Source organism: Cheilinus undulatus, linkage group 24 (assembly GCF_018320785.1).
Source record: "Cheilinus undulatus linkage group 24, ASM1832078v1, whole genome shotgun sequence".
Lineage (NCBI taxonomy): Eukaryota > Metazoa > Chordata > Actinopteri > Labriformes > Labridae > Cheilinus > Cheilinus undulatus.
Window position 1 is genome coordinate 6,817,065 of NC_054888.1, and position 24,254 is coordinate 6,841,318.

At 37.9% G+C, this 24,254-nt stretch overlaps 2 protein-coding genes across 2 annotated transcripts; one reads left to right on the plus strand and one right to left on the minus strand.

Moving 5' to 3' along the window:
• The first annotated feature begins 366 nt into the window (after positions 1 to 366).
• Positions 367 to 11,271, plus strand: LOC121506049 (retinol dehydrogenase 7-like). The gene is made up of 6 exons (XM_041781545.1): positions 367 to 662; positions 1,537 to 1,695; positions 6,914 to 7,228; positions 10,345 to 10,603; positions 10,691 to 10,854; positions 10,936 to 11,271. Exons 3-6 carry the CDS (start codon positions 6,916 to 6,918, stop codon positions 11,157 to 11,159), a joined length of 960 nt encoding a protein of 319 aa, XP_041637479.1. The 5' UTR covers positions 367 to 662; positions 1,537 to 1,695; positions 6,914 to 6,915; the 3' UTR covers positions 11,160 to 11,271.
• Positions 11,272 to 16,205: 4,934 nt separating this feature from the next.
• Positions 16,206 to 21,915, minus strand: atp5f1b (ATP synthase F1 subunit beta). The gene is made up of 10 exons (XM_041782328.1): positions 21,759 to 21,915; positions 20,719 to 20,892; positions 19,694 to 19,868; positions 19,451 to 19,572; positions 19,155 to 19,339; positions 18,908 to 19,066; positions 17,324 to 17,446; positions 17,028 to 17,240; positions 16,743 to 16,944; positions 16,206 to 16,656 (listed from the first exon to the last, which is right to left on the minus strand). The coding sequence occupies exons 1-10, from the start codon at positions 21,859 to 21,861 to the stop codon at positions 16,556 to 16,558; spliced, it is 1,557 nt and encodes a 518-aa protein (XP_041638262.1). The 5' UTR covers positions 21,862 to 21,915; the 3' UTR covers positions 16,206 to 16,555.
• Between the last annotated feature and the right edge of the window lie 2,339 nt (positions 21,916 to 24,254).

Sequence of the window (24,254 nt, forward strand, 5' to 3'; positions counted from 1 at the left end):
GCCATCTAGTGGATAAAAGAAAGAGAAAAAAACAAGCTGACCCTTGGTACACCTCAAGGTCAGTGTTTATACTGGCAACAGGTTGTCAGGACAAGCTGTTCTCCGGTCTGTAGAGCAGAACGTTCACAAGCAAATCAAAGATAAGGATATTTCTTTTCTGCTTGTATTTTGAGTTTTGCAGCAAAGCTTTGTATTTAGTGCTTTAAAAACAATACTCAGTGCAGTATTTTACAATCCCAACAGGAAACAGCAATCCCCTGTGTAGGAAAACAGGAATGAGCAGTCCCCCCGGCTCCTCAGCCTGGTTAAATGTCAACAATGATAAGGAGAGGACAAAGGAAGCTGCTCGTTTCCCCTCTATCATTAGCACTGCTAATGCTGCTTTAGTTTAGGGAGCAGTGTTTGTTTTATATTTCACAAAAGTAGGTCACAGCTGCCCTCACTTCATGTAAGAGGAGGTCCATGTATAACTCTGAACATATGGAAAGCAGAGGGAAAACAATCCTCAGCGCCTCTACAGACAGACCAGCACTGGAGGCTAGCTTACAGTCAAGCTACATGAGAAGAGGAAAAAACACTTAGCTAAAGTGAGTGAATGTTGGACCTAAACTCATCAGGATAACTGAATCTATGACTGAAAGCACTCTCTGTCTGCTGAACAAGTAAGTTGTTGCTCAGTTGTTTGCTAGGGGACTTGTAAAAGATGCAAGCTTAACTTCATTAATAGCATAGCATTTCTAAGGTGCTAGCTTGGGAGTTTTTATGCTTCTAAGTAGCTAAAACTTCATAAAAGGTCATTTAATGTCAACTTTAAAGGAATATGTGGTGGATAAAAATGCTAAATATCAACCTTAAAGTGTAATTGAACGTCAAATGAAAACAATTTTGCTAATTTTGCTCTTCTGTGCTGCTAAAGTTAGCAGAGAGGGTTGTTTAACTGGAAATTTAGATGAAGTGTAGACTCAAAGTAAACTTTGCTTAACTTTTACCACAGTGTACAGTGCCTATTAGACATATCCCCTGAATGTTTTACCCTTTTACCGATTTTCTTCACCAATCATGGTCATTATTTTCGGCTCAATCAAGTCAGTATTGGAAAATAAATCTCCCAAGTCATAGTTTTCTTGCAGACTGAATCAGACTGTCCTCTGAGACTTTCTTATATTTTGTTACATTAATTTTACCCTCTACTTTTACAGCCAGGGCAGGCTGTTGAGAATTATCCCCACAGCATGATGCTGCCACCATCCTGCATCACAGTGAGCATGTGCAGTGTTTTTCATGTGTTTGTCTGATAGCCAAAAAGCACCATTAGCCTCATCAGACCAAAGAAACTGACCATGGAGGCTTCCACTGTGAGACTGCTAGCCCCAACTGGCTGGATCTCTGTTGAACCCCCTTTTAAAGTGACTTAATTCAACATTGATGTGTGATTTATGACATCAATAAAAGGATAAAACATCCAAGGGGGTGTATATTTCTTATAGATACTGTCTAAACTTGTCATATCTGTGACTGCAGCTCTGTCTTTCACAGATAGGTGGCGCCTGTCTCCTTGTCCATAGCTGGGGACCACACATTGTAATGCAGCTCTTCTCTCAGTGGCTCAGTTTGCTCTTTGTCTAGACTTCAGGTTACACAACTGTGGTTTTGAACTGTCACCTGAGACTGTCCAGGAGGACTTCTGCCCAGCGGGTATGCCATTTGTACTTTTACTTCTGTAACACTGTTGAAAATATCATTGAAGTAGATTTAGAGGAAATGTAAAGAACACTAGCTGATGCAATTTCTGGTGTGAAGAAATTGAAAAGTTTGCATGTATTCTCTTCTTTCAAGACGGAGGTAACAAAAATTACAAATACAACACTTCCATTGTAGAAAACTAAACATTATTTTTACATTGGAAGGTAAAAATACACAAAAATTGCCATTATATTTGATTAATACTTTATGTTAAATGCATACCTGCCAACATTTAGGTTAGGGTTAGGTGACAAGGCACAGGGTATGGCTATTCAATTAGTATTCTATTAGTTCATGCAGGCCATGGTAGTCATACGCCCAGCTGACGACCAGCTCCCACAGCCAATCACAGCTCTTTCTCTCAACACAACAGTGTATTTAAATATGATGTACTTCTCACTAATGCCTGCTTGCATTAATGCTAATGCACCACACTGCTGGCAGAGCTTGACCTCCTCCACCCCAGCCTCCTCCTTTATAGCACAGAGCTTGTTGCACCCTCATTCAGATTAATGAATTAACTGCTTTCAAACTAATTTAATTCTACTCTTTGTTGCAAATGTTTCTATCCATATGGGGGTTTATAATGATGCACTCCCTGGAAAGTCAAAGCATGCTGCTTGACTAACCCAGGAAGCCTCTTTAGAGCAGAGCCTTCCCCACCAAGTAAAACTGTAGATCCATTTTGTAATAAAATGGTAGATGTATGGCGAGAATGTTCCTGACTGAAATGTAGTTTTAGGGTGGCTTCATGGATGGAACTGGCAAAAGTGTAAAGGACAGTATCATCAGCATAGAGACGGACATTGTAATTGTGTGGCAGAGGTTGCTGGTCGGCAGATTGTAGAAAGTTTTGGACAAAGCCTGAGTGACGACGTGTTATTTGGCAACTAAAAAGGCCTTTTGAAGCCAACCTGCATTGGTCGCCATTATGAAAAATTTACATAAGATGTGCCGAACACAGACAAAGAGGTAGAACTGAGGCCGGTCTTAAGCCTCCTGACCAACAGCTACATGCTTATATGTCAGCCACGCTCCTAGTTATGCATCATTTGTGTCCTTCTCAAAACCAAAACAGACAAAATGTGAAAAAGTTCAGCCTCCCTACAGTGTCAGGCAAATTCCTGCCCTGCCAAACCAGCCAGGACAGGTACAAAATGAGTCACAGATCTACTGGCCAGAATCTCCAGCTAATGAATCACTGAGAAAAACTGCCGGTTAAACTGTTCTACAGAAATTGGAAACTAAAGGGTTCAAGAGCATAAAGAGCAACCTACCGTATGAGTCACTGTAGGCAGCTAACCCTTTATAGAACATGCACTGAAATACCTGGACATTCAAAGTTAAGCCCTAGATTATTGCAGGACATCCCAAAATTTATTTACTTTTGTTACTCGTATGTACAACACGTACTTTATTTTGGACCTGAAAAGTGTGTCAAACTTTTACTGGATTCTGACGTGGAATGATTTTTAATGCTATTTTTTCAATGCCCCATTTCAACACTTTTTCCAGGTCTTGCCCATTAATGTTACTTTTTTGCCATTTCCAACCCATTTTGGATGTTTTTTGCACTTCTTTAACATTTGAAACTCATTTTTGCCAGTTAGTGCAACTGTTTAGCCACTTGCTACCCATTTTTGATATTTTTAACCCCTTTTTGCCACTTTTAACCGCTCTTTTGCCACTTTCTGCCCTGTTTTCTCACTTTACACGCATTTTTCCGGCTTTTTGGGGCATTTATATCCTAATTATGCAAACTTTCACCCATTTCAGTGGTTCCTCACTCATTTTTGACACTTTTTTAGCCAGTTTTACCAATTTTTCCCTACTTTTGTGTAATTGCCATTGCACCTTTAACCCGTTTTAGATGTTTTTCTTCCCTTTGTGCCACTTTTAACCCTTTTAAGCTATTTTCCGCCCACTTTTACCACTCTTTTGCCACTTTTTGCCCATTTCCCCACGTTTCGCTACTTTAACCCATTTTAACACTTGTCTTTGGCAGTTATATCCAAGTTTTGCTCATTATGCACCAACCTTTGTGCCATTTCTAACCCATTTTGGTTGTTTTTCACCCTTTTTGCCTCTTTTAACCCATTTTGCCACTGTAAGCTAGTTCTTGCCACTGTCTCGCCACTTTTTAATATTTTCACTATTTTTTACCACTGAAATCCATTTAGATTAAACCGTGGTGCTGTACCAGTTCTTGTGCCAGGCCGTGGCCCACGAGTTTCTATGCGCCGGTATGTACGCTCACGTTCGTTGTTTGCCAAATTGGCCCGATATCTTTAACAGAAATTCAGTCATTACCTTTAAAGCATCTCCACACACACAGTGGTGCTGCTGGTGGTAATGAACACATACTCTTAAGGCATTGTTTTATAAACGTGTGATTTTTATCCAATACCGTCTTCATGACGGTAATCAAAGCAATACCCAGGGCATTTTTTAATACCCCAGTATACAGTATTACCATATTATCACCCATTCCTATTTGACACTTTACCCCATTTTCACTGTTTTGCCACTTCTTTTTGGTATTTTTATCCCATTTTTGCTGCTTTTTACCCATTTTGGTTGCTCCTTCCTTTTTTTGCTACTTGTTTTTGCCAGTTAAACAATTCTTCTTACTTTGTGGAATTTTGCCAATGCCATGTCTAACCCATCTTGGCTTTTTTTTCACATTATTTGCCGCTTGAAACCAATTTTTGCCACTGTTTAGCTCACCTTTAACCCATTTTAGATGTTTTTCTCCAATTCTTTTTACCATTTTTTTAACCACTTTACGCCAATGTTTGCCATTTTTTGGGCATTAAATCCCATTTTTGCCACATTTCACCCATTTTTATTATTCTTTACTTATTTTTGCACAGTTTGGGCCAATTTTCCTACTTTTTTGTTGCCAATTCAAACTTATTTTGGCTGTTCTTTTTTCACCTTTTTTGACTCTTTAAATGCATTTTTGCCACTTTACGACAGTTTTTGCCACTGTCTAGCCACTTCTAACCCATTTTAATATTTATTCACCACTTTGCCACTTTACCCCATTTTCCACTGTTTTGCCTCTTTCTTTTGGACATTTTAATCCCATTTTTGCTGCTTTTCACCCACTTCTGTTGCTCTTCTTTTTTGCCATTTGTTTCTGCCAGTTTTTACCCATTCTGCCACTGCTGACCTTTTTTTTTGCCTCTTTTCACAATCCATCCATCCATTTTCTATACCCCTTATCCCGTTCAGGGTCGTGGAGGTGGAGCCTATCTCAGCTGTCATTGGGCGAGAGACGGGGTACACCCTGGACTGGTTCCCAATCAATCACAGGGCTGACATATAGAGACAGACAACCAGGCACGCTCACATTCACACCTATGGTCAATTTAGAGTCACCTAATGAGCATGTTACTGACACTTACTAACCCTTTACTGGAGTTATACAACAAAGCACGTGATAGCATACTAGAGAAAAGCAACTCCGCTGCCGTAAGCTTCACTACAGACATTTGGAGCTCAGATGTTTGCCCCATGTTGCTGCTGAATCTCTGAGAAATAAAAGTGAGGGTAGGGGGAGTGATGTAGCAGCTGTAGATGCACTTTAGAAATTGCACTTAAATAACAAGACTGCCTTGTATTTGGGTTTTATTCCAGTGTTAATGTTTTGGTTTACATCTCAGATTAAGCTGCTACATTTTAAAAAAGATTGTTGTTTTGAATCTGTATGATTCATACATTTTTGATCCTATTCAAGTTAAACTGTTTACACCACTTTAAAGTGGAGTTGGGATGTTTTTGATTCATTTTGAGTTCAGTTTTTTGTGACTAATAGAGTCAAGTTAACCTCTAAGTGGAATTATAATATTTAAAATTCATTTATTGAATTCATATGTTATTGTGACCACTGACTCTGTTACACCACCTCTAAGTGAATCTGAGGTTGAGTTCACTTTCTTGACTGCTCAGGTCATTCAGCTGACCACTTTAAGTGAATTTTGACTGTCTGATTGAATACTAAACACTGCACTAAGTGAATATGTAAATTTATTTTTTGACAGATCATTAAAGCGAAACAGAGCTATTACACCATTCTGAGCAGAAATGTGATTTTATGTTTTTACAACAATATTGGCTGTACTGAGTTAAATGGAATAAGTTTGAGATATCTAGTAGTAACAATTGAAACTGTAATCTAGGTAATTATGAGTATCTGATTGGGACTCGGTATCGGCCGATATTCAATATTAAAAGATCGGATCGGGAGGACAAAAATGCTGATCGGACAACCCTACTTAACAATAAGAATAAGGAAAGGGGTTTACATTTTGGAAAATGCTATATTTGTTCTACAGCATAAATAAATTACATTTATGTTTTGTTAAGGGTGGTTATTATTTAGATTAAAAACTTGCTTAACTTTACAATGGACCAGGATTTCGCTGACTTCCATGGGCCCCTGAAGTTCTCCCTTTTACCCCACTTTATGGGCGGCCTTCGTGTCAAGAGTAGCTTAATCCCTAAGTCCCTAATGTGAAACCACTCTAAATCAATAATAGGTGAAAGACGATCCATATCTTTGTTATGTTAGCTTTTATGAAGAAGCATTACCCCCATTGTCCACAGGGGTCGCCAAATTAACACAAACCAAAAAGTCTAACAGGAGCTTTAAAATTAAGATTTTTAGATATTTAAAGAAAGTTTTTAATTCAAAGTCCGAAAGATTTTACTTATAAATTTTCAAAATGCTATTTAATAGGCTTTTATGTGTTGATTTAATGGAACTGATCTTATTATATGGGCAAATGAATGTAATCCAGTCAGAATTAAACAGTGACAGCACCTGTTGCACAGCTTCAGCATGACTCACGTTATTTAGTATTATTTAAAAGGAATGACTTAATATTCTGTGCCTGCATATATTATTTATAAATGAGCTTTACCATAGAAGTACTGCAGAGGGGGTACATGTAAAGCAGTGCTAAATCTGTATTTCCTTGCAGCAGGAATAAAGGAATATAGTTTTCTGCCACATAGTAAGCTGGGTCAGATGTTTGGAATGACTCAATCAGTTTATCTTCCCGTTACACAACTGTTTATTGCCTCACTACAGCACACTCAAATCAGTGCGGCTCAAACTCCGTGCTGAGTGGAGGTTAAGACTTCTCCCTCTGTGCTCCTGCAGCCATGTTTCTCTACCTCCTGGGGCTGGTGGTCTTCTACTACCTGTACCGCTGGGTCAGGGAGCGACCCAGGGTCCCGGACAAGGGCAACAAGTATGTCTACGTCACCGGCTGCGACAGCGGCTTCGGCAACCTCCTGGCCAGGCATCTGGACAAGCAGGGGTTCAGAGTCATCGCCGCTTGTTACACCGAGAAAGGGGAAGAGGATCTGAAGAAGTCCTGCTCCAGCAACCTGATCACGACCCACCTGGATGTGTGCTCGAAGGACAGCGTTGCTAAAGTTGCAGAAATGATCAAGGGTAAAGTTGGGGAACGAGGTGAGTGTGGCGTTTTAACTCATTTGAAAAGTTAGCATGGAGTTTTGGATTTGAGTTCATGGTCCCCCAATGATCAGCCTTCCGAAAGTTCTTTTACTCTTTTCTTGTCATTAAAAATCATGTTGGGCTTATTCTAACTGATAAATCACAAGTATTAGCTCATTTTTTGTTACGTATAAACATTACTCTTAGCCTTGGCTTTATAATTAGTCTTATTATAAGTGTTTGATTGTCAAATATTCATACAGTAACAAATTTTTAAAAAGCTAGTTGAATTTATTCCTATTTGTCAAACATTAGCCTCAAATTCTTAGCCAATTAGCAAATGTTTCATAAACAAGATAAAATAAGAAAGGACACATTTATATAGTCAAATACTTTACTCAGCCAGTGGTCATTAAAACCAATAAGAACTTAGGTTACTTTGTAAAACTCTTCAAAAAGTTGTGTGGTTAGCCACTTTACAAATGCTAAAAATGCTAAAATGCTAATATTAAAAGATGGCAAATTGATATTTCAACACAGCCTATTTTTTTAACCAAATGCCTGTAAGACTCGTTTCAATTTTTGAAAAAAAAAACAAAGCTACAGATTTACCCTTCATTTATTTTGTTTTTTAGTGAATGCTAACATGCTAACAAGCTTGATAGATGCTATGTTGATGCTAGCATTTATTCCAACAGTTGTCCAAAATGTCTGGAGATGGAAAAGAAATACACAACTATTGAACTCATATCAAAATACATTAACTCTGGTTGAAATATACTCAAGTAAAAGTAAAACGTGTTCAACTTAAAGTTTACGCTAAGGACTGTGTCGCTAATGCGGAGTTGTGCAGTAAAGTCTGATCTTTCCTTGTTGGCAAGAACAAGAGAATAAATCTTCAACCAGGTTGTAATGTGTCTTTATTTGTCCACGCTACATTTAGTGAAGCTGCACTTTTTAAGTGTTAGATTTTCAACAGTACGACAGAGCTGCAGTAGCCCTTAAAACTCTGTGGTAAAAGGTGGGAGTCACAAGATTAAAGAGTAAGATATTTTTGATTCCCTCATTCACAAAGGCACTCATGCAAATTTTCTTTTTGAATTCAAATATAAAGAGAGAACTAACTGATGGGGAACCTCTGACACACACAATCCCAGCTGAACTGAGCAGAAACCTGCTCCCTATAACCTCCCAGCCCTGCTGAGCATGGTGAATTGTGACCAGGTTTGTGTGGAGAAAAATCACCAAGTTATGAATAAATCTAGCCATTTATAACAGCTCCCCCCTAACAGACAACAAAACTAACAGATTTGTTAACAAATGCAAATAAACTCCCACTCTGATATAAAATATCAGCATTTCAAAGATTCATGACTTTAACCATCTTTTTTTTCCAAAACTGAACATCAGATTTTTTTTCCAATTAAGAAAAAGTCATTCACAGAGAATGATTCAGTTTACAGTATACTAAAATAATCTTACAAGCCATCACTGAAAACTTAGGATGAGCAATTTGTTACTTAAAAACCCTGTAGAGTGAAAATAAATCTGTACTTAGGTTTGTTGTATGACAGGTCACTGTGTTAGCAACCCCTAAAGCAATTTTCAGTCAAAGTAAACATAAAAAATGAGGTAGTAACATCTGCCCCAGGATGGTGTGGGCCATGCCCACTCAGGAGAATTGTGATCCTCTCAGATTTATAAGATTTAAATAAAGTTACAATCTGAATGTTGACCTTAGGATCAGAGTGCAGCTGCCCAGCTCTGTGCCAGAGAAAAAACAAAGTCTGTTTTCTGGCTCAAATCTCTGTTATGATGCTCTGTGATTTTTATATTGTTGCGTCTGAGGGGCGGGGTCATTCCCCACTGTCCCGTGACATCATGAGCCCACATTTTGGCCCCGCCCACATAAAAACCAAGCCAGGAAAGAGGGGAAAATCTTTCTAACGGTCTAAATCCAGAATTCAGTCACATGTAGATCTCAGTGTTTTCACATGTTTACAGCAACCATAGTCCAACATTTCTAGAGTGTTAAGACACAAATTTTGGATTTCACTTTACTTTGATTTTGTGCTGAATTGGCAAAAGCTAGCATGCTAAAAAGCTTGCTAAATGCTATTTTATTGCCCAAATGTATGTGTCAAACTTTCAAAATTTAGAAAATAGCATTATAGTCCTTATTTTAAGCTTTGGTTTTGTAATTTGCAAAGGCTAGCATGCTACAAAGCCTGCTAACTGGTATTTTATTGCCAAAATGTATGCCAAAACTTTGTTTTGTTGACCATATATGTGTCAAACTAATCTAAATTTAGAAAATAATATTTAAGCCCTTTGTTTAATCTTTGGTTTTGTGCAAATTTGCAAATGCTTCCATGCTAAAAAGCTCTCTAAATGCTATTTTAAAGCGAAAATGTATTCTAAAAATTTGTTTTATGACCATGTATGTGTCAAACTAATTCAAATCAAAGAAGTAATATTATAGTCCATATCTTTTCCTTTGGTTTTGTGCTGAACTGGCAAATGCTAATACACTAAAAAGCTTGCTGAATGCTATTTTAAAGCCAAAATGTATTCCAAAACTTAGTTTTATGACCATTTATGTGCCAAACTTTTCCAAATTTAGAAAAAAAAATTATTGCCTAGTCTTACTTAACCTTTGTTTCCCCCCCCCTTTTTTTTTTTTGTTTTTGCAAATTTGCAAATGCTAGCATGCTAAAAGCTTGCTAAATGCTATTTTAATGCCACAGTGTATTCCAAAGCTTTGTTTTATGACCTTATATGTGTCAAACTAATCCAAATTTTAAAAATAATTTTATAGTCTTTACCATAACTTTTGGTTTGGTCCAGTACCCTCCCCCCTTAGCTTAACATGACTATTAGCAATAGCTTTCTTATGGTTTTGTTCTCTAATGGATAATTATGTAATGCTAATATGGAGGGAAAGTTAAAGATCAAGCCCATACCATTTAGGACAATAGTAATTACTTTCTTTTAAATGTACCAGTGTGTATGGACAATCTTTAATATTTTTCTCTCCTGCAGCACAGGCTGCTGCTCCCACATTGGGGTTAAAGTGTTACTGATTGTAGGTCAAGTCTTTTGACTGAATGTCTTGTGTGTTTCCCTCCCAGGCTTGTGGGCTGTGGTGAACAATGCAGGCGTGTCCGTTCCCTCCGCCCCCTGTGACTGGCTCACCATCGATGACTACAAGTCCATGCTGGATGTGAACCTAAACGGGGTCATCGCTGTGACCCTGAGCGTCCTGCCGCTAATCAAGAAGGCCAGAGGAAGGGTGGTGAACGTCGCCAGCGTGTTTGGCAGGATCAGCCCCACTGGTGGCCCCTACACTGTCTCTAAGTACGGCGTGGAGGCTTTCAATGACAGTCTCAGGTAAACATTAACCCACAAAATTAATTATTTTTCAGTGTGTCAAGGACTTTGCACGCAAACAGTGATAAATCAATATCTCCTGTTTAGGTTAAATATGGAACCCTTCGGCGTCAGAGTCCTCTGCATTGAGCCGGGGTTCTTCAAAACAAACGTGACAGATGTGGGTATTCTGAGCAAAAATGTCAAAACATTGTGGGAGAAGATGCCCCAGGAAGTCAGAGACGACTACGGAACTGAGTATCTGCAAAAATGTACGTTTGAAGCATCTTCTTCCTCATTAATGTGTTCACTTTCTACATTTTTATGCACCTAATCTCATTTTTCCCTCCTAGCATTGGCTGTAATATCCGACAAAGTTGCAAAGATCAGTGACGGAGACCTGATGAAGGTGGTGAGCTGCATGGAGCACGCCATATCCGCTGTCCGACCCCGCTCTCGCTACTCCCCAGGCTGGGACGCCAAGCTGTTCTGGCTGCCGCTCTCGTACATGCCCAGCTGTGTTAGCGATTACATCTTTGGCAAAGAGGCCATTCCTATCGCCAAGCCAAGAGAATAAAGTGTTTTTATGTGTCTGTGTGAATTTTATGCAGTTAAACCAATGCATTCACTACCAAAGCTTTATTTCTGTGCACTTTATATAACCAATATTAAAACAATCATGATCCGGGTCTTTGTTTGTTCATTTAATTGTTCTTTCTATATAAAGACTTATATTCCAGCATGAATGCCAGCTAATTTGGAGCCAATCTGAGGTAATCTTATCTACAGACTGATTGTTCTTGGCCTTGAGGAAGGATGTGTTGAAGGTCATAAAGCAATATAAGCAGAGCCTGATACAGAGTTATCGCACAGGAATATAAAGCATGGTAATAAAGGGTTTTCTTTGTGGGAATTGTGGTTAGATTTTACTCAAAAACAGCAGCAACTTCCCATGGTTTCACCTAAAAGCCCACGCACAACAGCTGTGTTGGATTTGTTACCACTAATACAGGTGTGTCAAACTCAAGGCCCAGGGGCAAATCCCGCCCTGGTGCAGTTATTCCCGGCCCACCAGATCATATGATGTTTTTATTATAACTGGCCCACCAGTATGAGGTCTGCAGATTTCCTCCAGTATAAAAAAGTAAACTCAACCTTGATGATTTATACTGTCCTTGTTGAGTCATGAAAATTAGAAAAAATAAACTGTAAGAAAAAATTTAATTAAAAAAATCAGGGAAATGTGGGAAAGAAATTTGTCGGTTTCTTCTATATTTTCAATTTTGCATCTCATATTTATGACTCAGTTATGGTTCTGACTTTTTATTTCATATTTTAACCTTATCATCTCATGTTTTTACCTTGTAGATTAATAATTTAAAATCTAAATCCTATTTCAACCTTTTAAAGTCATGATTTTGACTTTCATCTCATCTTTTTACCTTTAAAACCCATGATTTTTAATTTTTTTCTGTTTTTTTTTACCTTTTAAAGTCAAGATTTTGACTTTTATCTCCTGTTTTGACCTTTATCAACTACTAACTTTAACTTTTATCCTTTTTTTAACCTTAAAAACTCATGATTTTTAATGTTATTTTATATATTAACCTTAACATCTCATATTTTTACCTTTTAGATTAATAATTTTAAAATCTAAATCCTATTTTGACCTTTTAAAGTCATGATTTTGACTTTTATCTCATGTTTCAGCCTTTTTCAACTCCTATCTTTAACTTTTATCTCATTTTTTACCTTAAAAACTCGTGATTTTTAATCTTATTTCATATTTTTAAATTTTAAACTCATGATTTCGATGTTTACCTTTTGAGTGTTAAAAATCACGATTTTGAATTTCATCTCAGTTTTTGACTTTTAAACTTCATGATTTCAGTATTCTATCTCATATTTTGCCATTTAAAAACATTGTTTTGATTTTAAATGTCCTGTTTTTACTTTTTAACTAATAAGTCTGAATCTCAGATTTTGAGTTTTTAACTTATGCTCACCTTTTAATCCCGAAATTATTCATCATCAGTGAAGTTTTTTACCCTCATAACTAACTTCTGGTGAAAGTAAGGTTGACATTTTATGGTAAAATATTGACCCTGTTAGGCCCTCAGGTTAGACCCAAGTTCAGAATCAGGCCCCTGCTGTGATTGAGTTTGACACCGCTGCTCTTTTAGCTGGACATGAAACAGAGAGAAATGAATACAAGTGTATTAGTATGGCCTCGGACATCTGCAACAGGTTATATGCTGACTGACCACTTTATTAGGTACACTGCTTTAGCACATTAAAGGTAATCATGTCACCCGCATTCTGATGTTATGTTTGAAATTCAGCAAATTGTATTGACCATGTCCAGATGCTTTGGATGCTGCAACCTGATTGGCTGATTTTATAAATAAAAGGGAAGCAGAGAAGAAAGGATGACTGAAGTGGAAGGTGAGTGTGTGATTTCCATGTAAGATTTTTTTTTTTTAAATAAGAGGTAAGTGTAAATAAAAACTTAACACCAGGGTGCTAGAAAACTCTTTTTTTAATTTATTTTTTTTATTTTTTATTTTTTTTATATCTCCAAAGCAAAGACTTTTGATGAGTTGCACATTTGAATGTTAAGTGTAACAAGAAAATTAAAGTTTAGTTAAAACCATCATAGTATAGCATGTGTTTTATACCAATGATGGTTTTACTTTTTTTACTGTGAGTCATGACAAAAATAGATTGCATGACAAGTCTACAATCATAAGCTAAGTTTAAAAGGAAACCCCTAAAGCTAAACTTTAAAATGTCAGATCATTTCAGGGAACTCAAAAATGACTCACCTATGTACAGTTAGAGCATTGCAACACCAGTTGCATTGAAACCGCCACAAACTGACAGTTTTTCACAGGTATTTTACTCATCCATAGTCTGTCCCACACAGTCAGTCTGCTGCAGAGTCACTGAAAGCATGAATAGGTAAACTCATTTATGTTTTCATTTCATTTTCCTAATTTTGCATTTCACGGTTATGAAGCAAAGTTATGGTTTTGAATTTTTTTTTTTAAATGTTGAACTTTTTGATTTGCAATTTTGACTTGTATCTTTTTGGTTCTTTTTTAACTATTAGATCTTCAATTACAAATTTTTAAGTCATATTTTGACCTTTTGAACTTGTGATTTTTATTTTTTCTCACGTTTTGACCTTTTTAGCTCCCTAATTTAACTTTTATCTTGTAATTTGGCCTGTTAGATCCTAAATTTTAAAGTAATATTTTGACCTTTTGAACTTGTGATTTTTATTTCTTTTCACATCTTGACCTTTTTATCTCCCTAATATGACTTTTATCTCATAATTTGACCTTTTAGAGCCTCAATTTTAAATTTCTAAGTAATATTTTGATCTTTAAGACTTTTTTCTCACGCTTTTAAAGTTTTAACCAACAATTTTGAATTTTATCTCATATTTCGACCTTTAAGACTCATGATTTCAAATTTGTATCTCCTATATTTGCTTTTTTTTTTTTTTTACTTTAAATGCAATGTTTTGACATTTTGAGCTAATAAGTTTGAATTTTATCTCAAATTTTGAGCCTTGAAACCCATCATTTTGACTTTTTTCAATCTCAAAATGATTTATCATCAGTGCTAAGGTGTTTTGCCCCCATAATTCATTGCTGGTGAACATGAGGCTTACAGTTTATGGTTAAATGTGGACCATGAGAACAGTTTGTGTTAGTTTAGTAGTTAAAAAAAATGACAATTTATTAAAAACACTTTTTAAAAAACACAAATTTTTCTTCAGAGAAAAAGAAGACGTTATTTCATTTCTAACATTGTTTCACTAGAGACTGCTCAGAACGAGAATGTAACAGTCAATTGAAAACAAATGCAGGATCCTTTGGCGCCCCCCTGTGGCTAAAGTACATGGCATGTGTGATTTCTATTCTATTCTATTTTATAACTAGAATGGCTGTCTGAGGCGGCAGACCCACGCCTAAGCAGTGCCACCAAGGAACCCACGCTCCCATTGATTACTATGGTGTTCAAAATTCAAAGTGCGAGAAAAACCGAATGGGTGCACGGATCATCTCTAAAATCTAATCGATTGTTCCCTGTCACTATCCCGATATTCCCTGAAAGTCTGGTGAAGATCCGACTTTCTGTTCTGGAGTTATTTTGTACACATACAAACAAACAAACAAAGAAACAAACAGATAGGGAACCCTGTACATAACCCCCTGCTGATTTCACCAGCGTGGGTAATAAGTCCTCAGAGGAGCTTTAATGTGGCTGTGGGATCTTTAATTTTGTGAATATTGGCGCCCCCTTGTGGGCAAAGTGTAGACTAGAGCATGAAGGTCCATTTAAAAGTGTGATTTAATCATCTTTAAAGACATTCTACTGAAGCCCTGAGACGTAGGTGTAATAGCACATTTTATTTAAACATTTTCTTGTGTTTTTCATTTTTCCAAATTCAAATTCAGAATTCTCAACAACAAAAAAAGTCAGAATTATAAGAAGAAATATAAAGATTTTGAGAAAAATAGTCACATTTGGGAATGAAGTCGGAATTCTAAGCTTAAAATCAAAGTCAGAATACTGGGGGGAAAACCAGAGCTCAAGGAAGAAGAAAGTCTGAATCCTGAAAAAAAATTCAAAAAAGGGGAAAAAAGTAAAAAAACTGAGGAAAAGGTCCAAATTCAAGTGATTATAGCCAGAATTCTGAGGGAAAAAGATTTCTGGAAATGAACAGGATTCATTCAAAAAGGTCTTTTCTGAGAGTAAAGTCAGAGTACGGCAATAAATATAATTCTGGAGAAAAAAGGTCATAATATTGGTCATTAATATTGGAAAAAAGGTCATGATTAGTAGAAAAAGTCAGATTTCTGGGTGGATAAAGTCATTTGAGACTAAAGTCAGAATATCAGGGAAAAAAAACAGAACTTGAGGAAAAAAATGTCTGAATCCTGAAAATTCTGAGAAAGAAATGTCAGAATTCTAAGGCCCCCAAAAAGTCTAATATCTGAGGAAAAAACAAAGATTATATTCTGAGAATAAAGTAAAATTTCTGAGGGGAAAAGATTTCTGGAAAAAAGTAAGGATTCTGAGATTTTAGTAACAACTTTGAAGACAAAAAAAAAATCAGAAATTTGTCTCAGAATTATTTCCTCAGTATTTTGACTTTAAGAATTTTAAAACAAGTGCTTTCTCAATCATTTTTAACGTTTTCCAGGGAAAAGCAACTTTAATTTTAGACTAACAAAAAAGCTGACTTAAAGATCTTGGGATAATGTTTTCAATCCTTTTATAAGGTAAATTCAGTATTTGAATCCTTGAAAAATTAAGAAAATAAAAGTATCTGCATGTCCTTTAAAAGCTTCCATAGAATCTGAATTGCATTGGCCCTGTAGGTTTTTGTGACAGAATTAGTAAAGATTACTGTTGAATTCCAACTTCTGATCTCGTCCCCCTCTAAAAACTTGTATGTTGCACACCCCTATCATCAGTCAAAGGTTATTTATTTAAATAAACACATCTTTAAGTCTCCTCTGCTCATGTACGGCTGACTTTAAAAGCTACACGTGCTCACTACAGTTCTACTTCAGTGTTTCTTAGCTGAAAACAAACACTCGCTCAGTTGTTTGTCCACTGTTTTATTTCAGCATAAGACAAGCTGCAACACAGTTCAGAAAGCTTCACATGGCTCAACAGTGCCATCTTGTGGTCAGAGTGGATGAGGACAACCATTTCATGAGATCCCCCATTAGGAACAAGACTAGGACTATTAAAGCCTGTAGGAAATATACAGATGACCAGCTGTTTGTGTAAAGACAGTGTTTTATTCCATCTTTCATTGGAAACATTAAATAGAACTTTCTTTTCAGGATGACGAGACAGGTACATTTGAATTTTTGACATGTTATACAAACCAAGTGCTCCTAACCACAGAACCCCCCCTCCTTTTTCTTTCACTTTCAGTTAGATTGTTTAGCCTGAGTGCTCTTCTGCCAGCTTCTCGGCCTTCTGGACCACCTCCTCGATGGGGCCCACCATGTAGAAGGCCTGCTCGGGGAGAGCGTCGTACTCGCCTACGGGGGAAAACAGACGAGAGGGAGCATTAGCACCACAGACAGGAGTTTCTGAATATTTGAAGGATTCAGTCCCATAAACTCACCGCCCAGGATGCTCTTGAAGCCCTTGATGGTCTCTTTGAGGGGCACCAGCTTGCCCAAATGGCCGGTGAAGACCTCAGCCACCTGGAAGGGCTGTGAAAGGAAACGCTGGATCTTACGAGCACGGGCCACTGTAAGTTTGTCCTCCTCAGACAACTCATCCATACCCAAGATGGCAATGATATCCTGCAGGGACTTGTAGTCCTACAGAAGGAGAATAAGCGGGTCAAGACCACAAAAATCAAAGGTGAACGGTTTAAAAAGTGACGGTTCTAAAGGTCCCCAACCTGGAGGATTTTCTGCACGCCACGGGCGACATCGTAGTGCTCGGCTCCGACGATGTTGGGGTCCATGATACGAGAGGTGGAGTCAAGAGGGTCGACGGCGGGGTAGATACCCAGCTCAGCGATAGCACGGGACAACACAGTGGTGGCGTCCAAGTGAGCGAAGGTGGTGGCAGGGGCGGGATCAGTCAAATCGTCAGCGGGCACATAGATGGCCTGATAGAGAAAATTAGCCAATCAATATAAACAAACCTCTTTAAAAATAATTCATACCAAATCACTGCAGCGAGGCTGTTTACCTGCACAGATGTGATGGAACCCTTCTTTGTGGTGGTGATTCTCTCCTGCATGGTACCCATGTCAGTGGCCAGGGTGGGCTGGTAACCCACAGCAGAGGGGATACGACCCAGCAGGGCAGACACCTGCAGAGGTAAACAGAGAGATGCAACTATAAGTCAAACTGCAAACGATGAGTCATGACAGCAACAGTCTGAGAGTTCATGCATCTTTTTCCCATCATTTTACCACTGCCTTGTGATGCCAACTACAGACGTAACTAAGACAACAGCTGCTGCTAACTGTAGGCTGTTTGCCAAGAGGCATAAAATAAAAGCAGAAAGCCTCAGTGTCAGGTGACTTTAAAACCATCAAGATCCAAAGAAACTAAGCTAGAGTCTCTAGACATCAGGAACAATAAGTCCAAATGATTTGATCTTAAACTGAAATGATCACAATGCTAAGTTTTCTAGCTGGTTAATGGCAAGTTCAATTATGTGTTAGCATCAAGCTAACAAGCAAATATTTAAAACCTTGTGCATCTCTAAGCAAATGAGACTAAATATATGTAAAATTACTAACTGCGTATAAATACTTCATTTATCCAAAGTCGTTACTTAAAAATATTCAAGCAAATTCTAAAGTTTAGATTTTTACAAATAAACCATTGTATAAACTTAAATATAAAATAACGCACATATTAAAGTTAAAATTTATTCTTTTTTTTTTTTTTTACAAAGTTAAAATATTTTGTAATTGATAAAACTGTTTGACAAGTTTAAAATTAACTAAATTTTTTTCATAATAATTGAAACAAATTCAATTTTTTAAAATTATTTCAATGTTTAAACTGAAACATCTGATTTCTACATTAATTTTAAAAATAAATACTGACATGCTTTTAGATGTATAATAAATTTAGTTGCTTTTTAAATACATTTATACATTTAAATTTTCCTCAATTAAACTACAATTTTTAATTTAATACGCAAGTCACACATTTGGGAAATTTATTAATTTTATATTTGAAAAATAATCTTAAATATAACTAATTTTGAGCTTCAATTTATATGTATATAATAAATAAATGATTTTGTAATTTTTTTTTGACAAAGTCAAACTTTAAATTTAATTTTGAATTTATACTTACAAATTTGGTCATTTTGACTTTAAAAAATAATTTTGAAAAATTAAATGCATAAATATATAGATATATATTTTTTAATTAACTTTTTTTCCGTTAAACAGTTTTACCTGACATACAAAACAATTTTAATAACTTTTTATTAACTTAAATTTTAAATATAATTTTTAATCGATACATTTGTGTGGATTTAATCATTTTTAACGAGTTAAAATTGTAACTTTTTGTGCAGGTGGCCTAATGGTTAGGTCACGCCTGGGTTCAAGTCCAGCCTGTGGCTCCTTTCCCACATCCTTTCAACCCTGTTAATGCCTCTTCACTGTCTCCACTATCAGAAAATGCATGAAAAAATCCCCAAAAATCTTAAATAGAATAATTTTGCTTGAAATGCCCAGCTCTACTTGAATTCTGGGTCAGATTTGTGAACCTGACTGAAGCATTAGTGCGTTTTTTCCCAGCTGACCTCAGAGCCGGCCTGTGTGAAGCGGAAGATGTTGTCGATGAAGAGCAGCACATCCTGACCCTCCTGGTCACGGAAGTACTCGGCCACGGTCAGTCCAGTCAGAGCGACTCTGGCGCGAGCACCGGGGGGCTCGTTCATCTGTCCGTACACCAGCGCCACCTAGCAGGAGTAGCAGTTCATGGTAAATTCTTCAAGTTTTACTGCACACCCTGAGAAATACTGTGTGAAAGCCTGGAAATCCCCTCACCTTGGAGGTGGTGTCCTTCAGGTTGATGACACCGGACTCAATCATTTCATGGTACAAGTCGTTTCCCTCGCGGGTACGCTCTCCCACGCCGGCGAACACAGAGTAACCACCATGGGCCTTGGCCACGTTGTTGATCAGCTCCATGATCAATACAGTCTTGCCCACACCAGCACCACCGAACAGACCTGGGGCCATGAAACAGTTTAAAGTTTAATATTCTGAAAATACTTTTAAACAACTAAGCAAGCTTTTCTCCATCTATCTAACTTCTAGAAATATTCTGCCTGAGCTCATACCAATCTTTCCTCCCTTGGCATAGGGGGCCAGCAGGTCGACCACCTTGATACCAGTCACCAGAATCTCCTGCTCCACGCTCATGTCAGTGAATTCAGGAGCCTCGGCGTGGATGGGTGCAGTCCTGCAGGAACAGGAACAAAGCATAACTCATATTTTAGTCTCTAACATGCAAGTTTATGCTCTCAAGCCCACTTTAAAGTGTGTGCAAGCCTACCCAACTGTGATTTTTCATAAGTACTCACTGCTTGGTGGAGATGGGACCCCTCTCGTCAATGGGCTCGCCAATGACATTCATAATCCTGCCCAGGGTCTCGGGACCGACTGGGATTCTGATGGGGGCACCGGTGTCCAGAACTTTCTGTCCACGGACCAAACCCTCAGTACCATCCATAGCGATGGTACGCACTGTGTTCTCCCCTAAAACACACATTAAACAGGATTAGATTTCACTGAGAGTGATATAATGCAGTGTTTACTTTAGGCAGTATTTCAATTAAAATCCTTTTTGATTTTAGCCACATTCTAGTCATGTTCACTAGGACATTTCAGCTGATAAAAACATGGACATTTTTGTTTGTTTAAGTCAATAAAAGTCTTCACAACTTACTTTTGTCAGAGTTTTTATCATCAACTATCTGTTTGAAGCTCGTCTTAATTTTACCAATTAAAATTATGACTAAAAGTGTTCAGCTAAAACCTTTTTCCCTACAAGGAAGACTAGAGTAACACCGTCTAAATGCACTCTGAGAATTAAAACTGCAACCAAAAGAGCCCAGACAGGGCTTAAGAGAGAAATGAGTCCTTAAAATGGCAAGGAAACGCCAATTTAGTCAACTACACACTGATAAAACTGCTTTGATATCTTTTAGGGATGCACGACTTCATCAGCCTGATATCAGTATCTGCAGATGTCAATTTCTGCCATATTTACATCAATATTTTGGCTGTCAATATCAGCAATATCAACGGTAAACTTTGGCCTAATAAATAAGTGGAGTGTTAAGCTGGACCATCAGACCTGTGCCAGTTGAGATCTTTTCTTTAAAGACAAACAAATGTGCAAGTATCGGCACATAGGATATCAGATAAAATATCATCCCTAATATTTTGCAATGATTCAGTAAGGATGCATTGCAGACATAGCAAAGCAAACCAGACTTCCCATTAGTTTTAAAGGGGTAAACAACACAATCCACCTCACTGGGTGCCTACGACTTTGTTTCAGACAGAGCTGCATCATATTCAAGATTAAAACTCTGGTAGTTACCCAGATGCTGTGCCACCTCCAGGACTAGCCTGGACTCGCGGCCAGTCACTTCCAGGGCGTTGAGGATGGGAGGGAGGCCTTCGTCGAACTGGACGTCGACGACGGCACCGATGACGGCCACAATGCGCCCGGTGGCGGTGGCTGCTGCAGCGGCAGGTGCGACATAGTCTCTGCCTGCAAAGCCATACAGAGAGCACACATTAAGGTCAGAGTCATATACAGGTTCTAAAGGTATGACCTTTACATTTTCAGGTTACAAGTCTCTCTAAAACTCTATTTAATGATAGAAAGTTCCAGATAAAGCGGTAGGACCGCTGCATTCCTTCACTTCACGCCTCAATGTCAAGACGCTAATGTCGGCTAGACTACCAAATAAGTTACAAACTAACCTTAAATACACTCTAGCTAAAGTCTAATAAACTATTTTCTTAAATGAGTGAAATTTATAGTTTTCTCTCGGTTAAACTCCCATAAATAGTTTCCCTTAAATTATGACGCTGCCGTGTAGACTGACAGATGAATGAGAGAAGCTACAGCTAATGCTAATGTTAGTATCATAGATGACGCAGGTCATTCATTCAGAGATTTTAAAGTGCATGATAAACTGCTTTTAATGCATTTGTTGTTAAACAACACAGTGTGATGTCTAATCTCGCTAATCTTGTAGTCAGACCTTGCTGAGACTCTGCTTGTAATGCTAACTTAGCCTCTGCACAGTCTCACACCACCTCATGTCATTTCACAAAGGTCATTACAGTTAGCTCCAGAAATACTCCACACGGCCAATCCCTGCTTCCTGACAACTACCAGTAAGGACGCCAACACCAATATGTATTAAAGGGAGTTTCCCAAAAACCTCCAAAAGGAGTCAAATTGTATATTTTTATGTTAGGGCCTGCAACGCCACCGGCAGCAGCGCATCCAGCGTGTTGCTAGCAGTAGCTAACGCTAGCACTCCCCCTGCCCTTCCCTGACAAGCGCATTAATGCCTCTTTCCTCGCTGCGATTTCGGTCAAAAGCGCCAAGCATGCAGGACTTACGTGAAAGGACGGCCGGGGATCCAACGAGGGCTTTCAGGGGCTGGACCCCAGGCTTGAGAGCCTGCAGAGCCCCGGTGCAGCAGCGTCCCACAGCTCCTAACATTGTCAAAATGGCTGAAGGTGGAAAGAGACGGAGGAACTATCGGCTTTATAATGAATGACCGCTGTGGCCCACGGCGCATGCGCCACACGTCAAAAGTCAGTTCTGAGCATGCGTGGATGTTAAGAGGCTACAGCTGACATTCTGCCATGATTCTGCCCTCCAGAGATGGCCGATTTGACTGCAAAAGTTACGTCTGAATGACAAACCAGATAAATATATATATTAAGATAATGCTACTAGTTAAATAAGTGGTGCAGCTTATGTCCACTAACAAGGACAAAGACATTTTTATGATGAAATTGTCCCATCTGTACACAATGTTCCCAGTGAAGTTTTCTTGTTCCACCCTGACATTTGTCCCCTGTTTTGTTTAGGCCACCATGTGTTTTCTAGTACATGAAAGAAATCACCAAAATGCCCTAATTTAGTTGTTGCATGCTGCAGGAATCTGCAGTTATTTAGCAGCTGCTCTATCCCTCTTGTCAAATAAACAAAAACTTTGGGTGCAGTTAGATTATATTATTTTGATGCAGACAGGCTAATATGACCCATGACTGATGCTGAGTGTGTATTTTACCTGATTTCTTGGTGCACTGCAGTACAGTTTAGCCTGGAAAATGTTGGTAACAATGCACTTAGAAGCATTTTTGTTGTGTTTTCTGCTTTAAACAACTAAAAACCCACAATTTAAGGCATGTTTTGTTATCTCAAATGATGAAAGAGTGTCAAAGAATAGCTCTGTGTCTTTTGGCTGAAACTAGAGAAGACTCAAGGGGGCAAATGTTGGACTGGTGCTGTATTCTAAATTGCTTTTAAGCGTATGGTTTTCATATTTTAAGCTTTTAAATCCCTAATGGTCCGATCTTCAGTGACTGCCATTCATTTTAAAGGACAACTTCCCCCAGAAAAGGGAGGGGCTGGCACTATTTGGGCAAAGAACCCAGATGAGTTGCTCTGCTCTATTGGATTGAGACTGGGCTTTGACTTGGCCACTCCAGAGCATTCACCTTGTTGTCTTTAAACCGTTTCTTTGTAGCTTCCGCTTTGTGCTTCGGACGACTGCTGAGAAGCATCCCAACAGCATGATGCTGCCACCACCATACTTCACAGTGGGAATGGTGCGATTGTTATCATCAGACCAAAGAACTTTCTTCCACTTGATCATATGTGTGACAAGCACATGCCTTTGAGTGAACTGAAGTTCAGATTTAATGAGTGACTTCCCCATTGCCACTCTTACATAAAACTTTGACTGGTGAAGAACCCGTTGTATGCAGAGTCTCTCCCATCTCAGCTTCAGAGTAGTCATAGGTGATCTAGGCAGATTTACACATGTGCCATATTCCTTGCCCGAGACCAGAGTGCACCAAGACCAAGATAAGTCTAAGACTTCTGGGGGTCGAGACCGTGTCAAGACTGAGACCGAGACAAGACCATAAAAATCAGTTTTTAAAAAACATGACAAGGTTGAACAGTTAAAGATCATTCTCTCTTTAATTTTGGTTTTCTTTTTAATACATTTGACAGATAAAAACAAAGTGTCTGCAACTCTTTAAAAGCACAACATGAAAAAATTTCAAATCTTAACAAATTTGTTCAACTAAATTCTTGTAAGAAATAAATCCTTGTGTGTATTTAAAAGCCACTGACAAGTCCAGAACTATTTTGACCTCCTGAGACCTGAACGTTTGTATGGAAAGCATTTTTAATATCTTCTTCTTACTTGAGATAAGAAGGCTCTGATGAGTTAGAACATCAGCCTTGTCTGAAAAGAATTTTTTTTTTTAAATAAATTTTCATTTTTAAAATCCAAACAATTTACCTATAATTTAAATGTTCTGAGAAAAAATGTAGCCTAAATTCCATGTAAATTGCTGAAAATCTTCCAGCAAATTCCCCCTAACATTTCTTATACATTAATATTTAAATAATACATTCCCAAAAATTCCACAAAAATGCTGGAAACATCCATCCAAACAAATTCCCTGAAAATTTTGTGGAAGTTCCTCAAAATTTCAGATGACAACCCTTTCCCAAATTCCCATGAATAGGAAAAAAAAAAAAAAAATCAAAGCAATTTACCAAAATCTTCCAACAAAACTCCAATTTACAAACACATCCTCATATTTTCTTTGACAATATTTGATAATTAACAAACAAATTCTCCAAAATATCCAAACAGCAAATCCTCCAAACATTAAAAGCAAATTTCTGAAACTTCACTGGACATTTTGGATGTTTATCTGAAAATTTCTAAAAACATAAATTATTACCGTGTTGTAGAAAAGCCAAGATGTAATGTCCTCATGTGTGCATGCATGGTCTTAATGCAGGTGTAGCTATGTGTTGTTTTAGCAAGTGCTTCTCCTTACTATCACATTAATGAAGTCGAA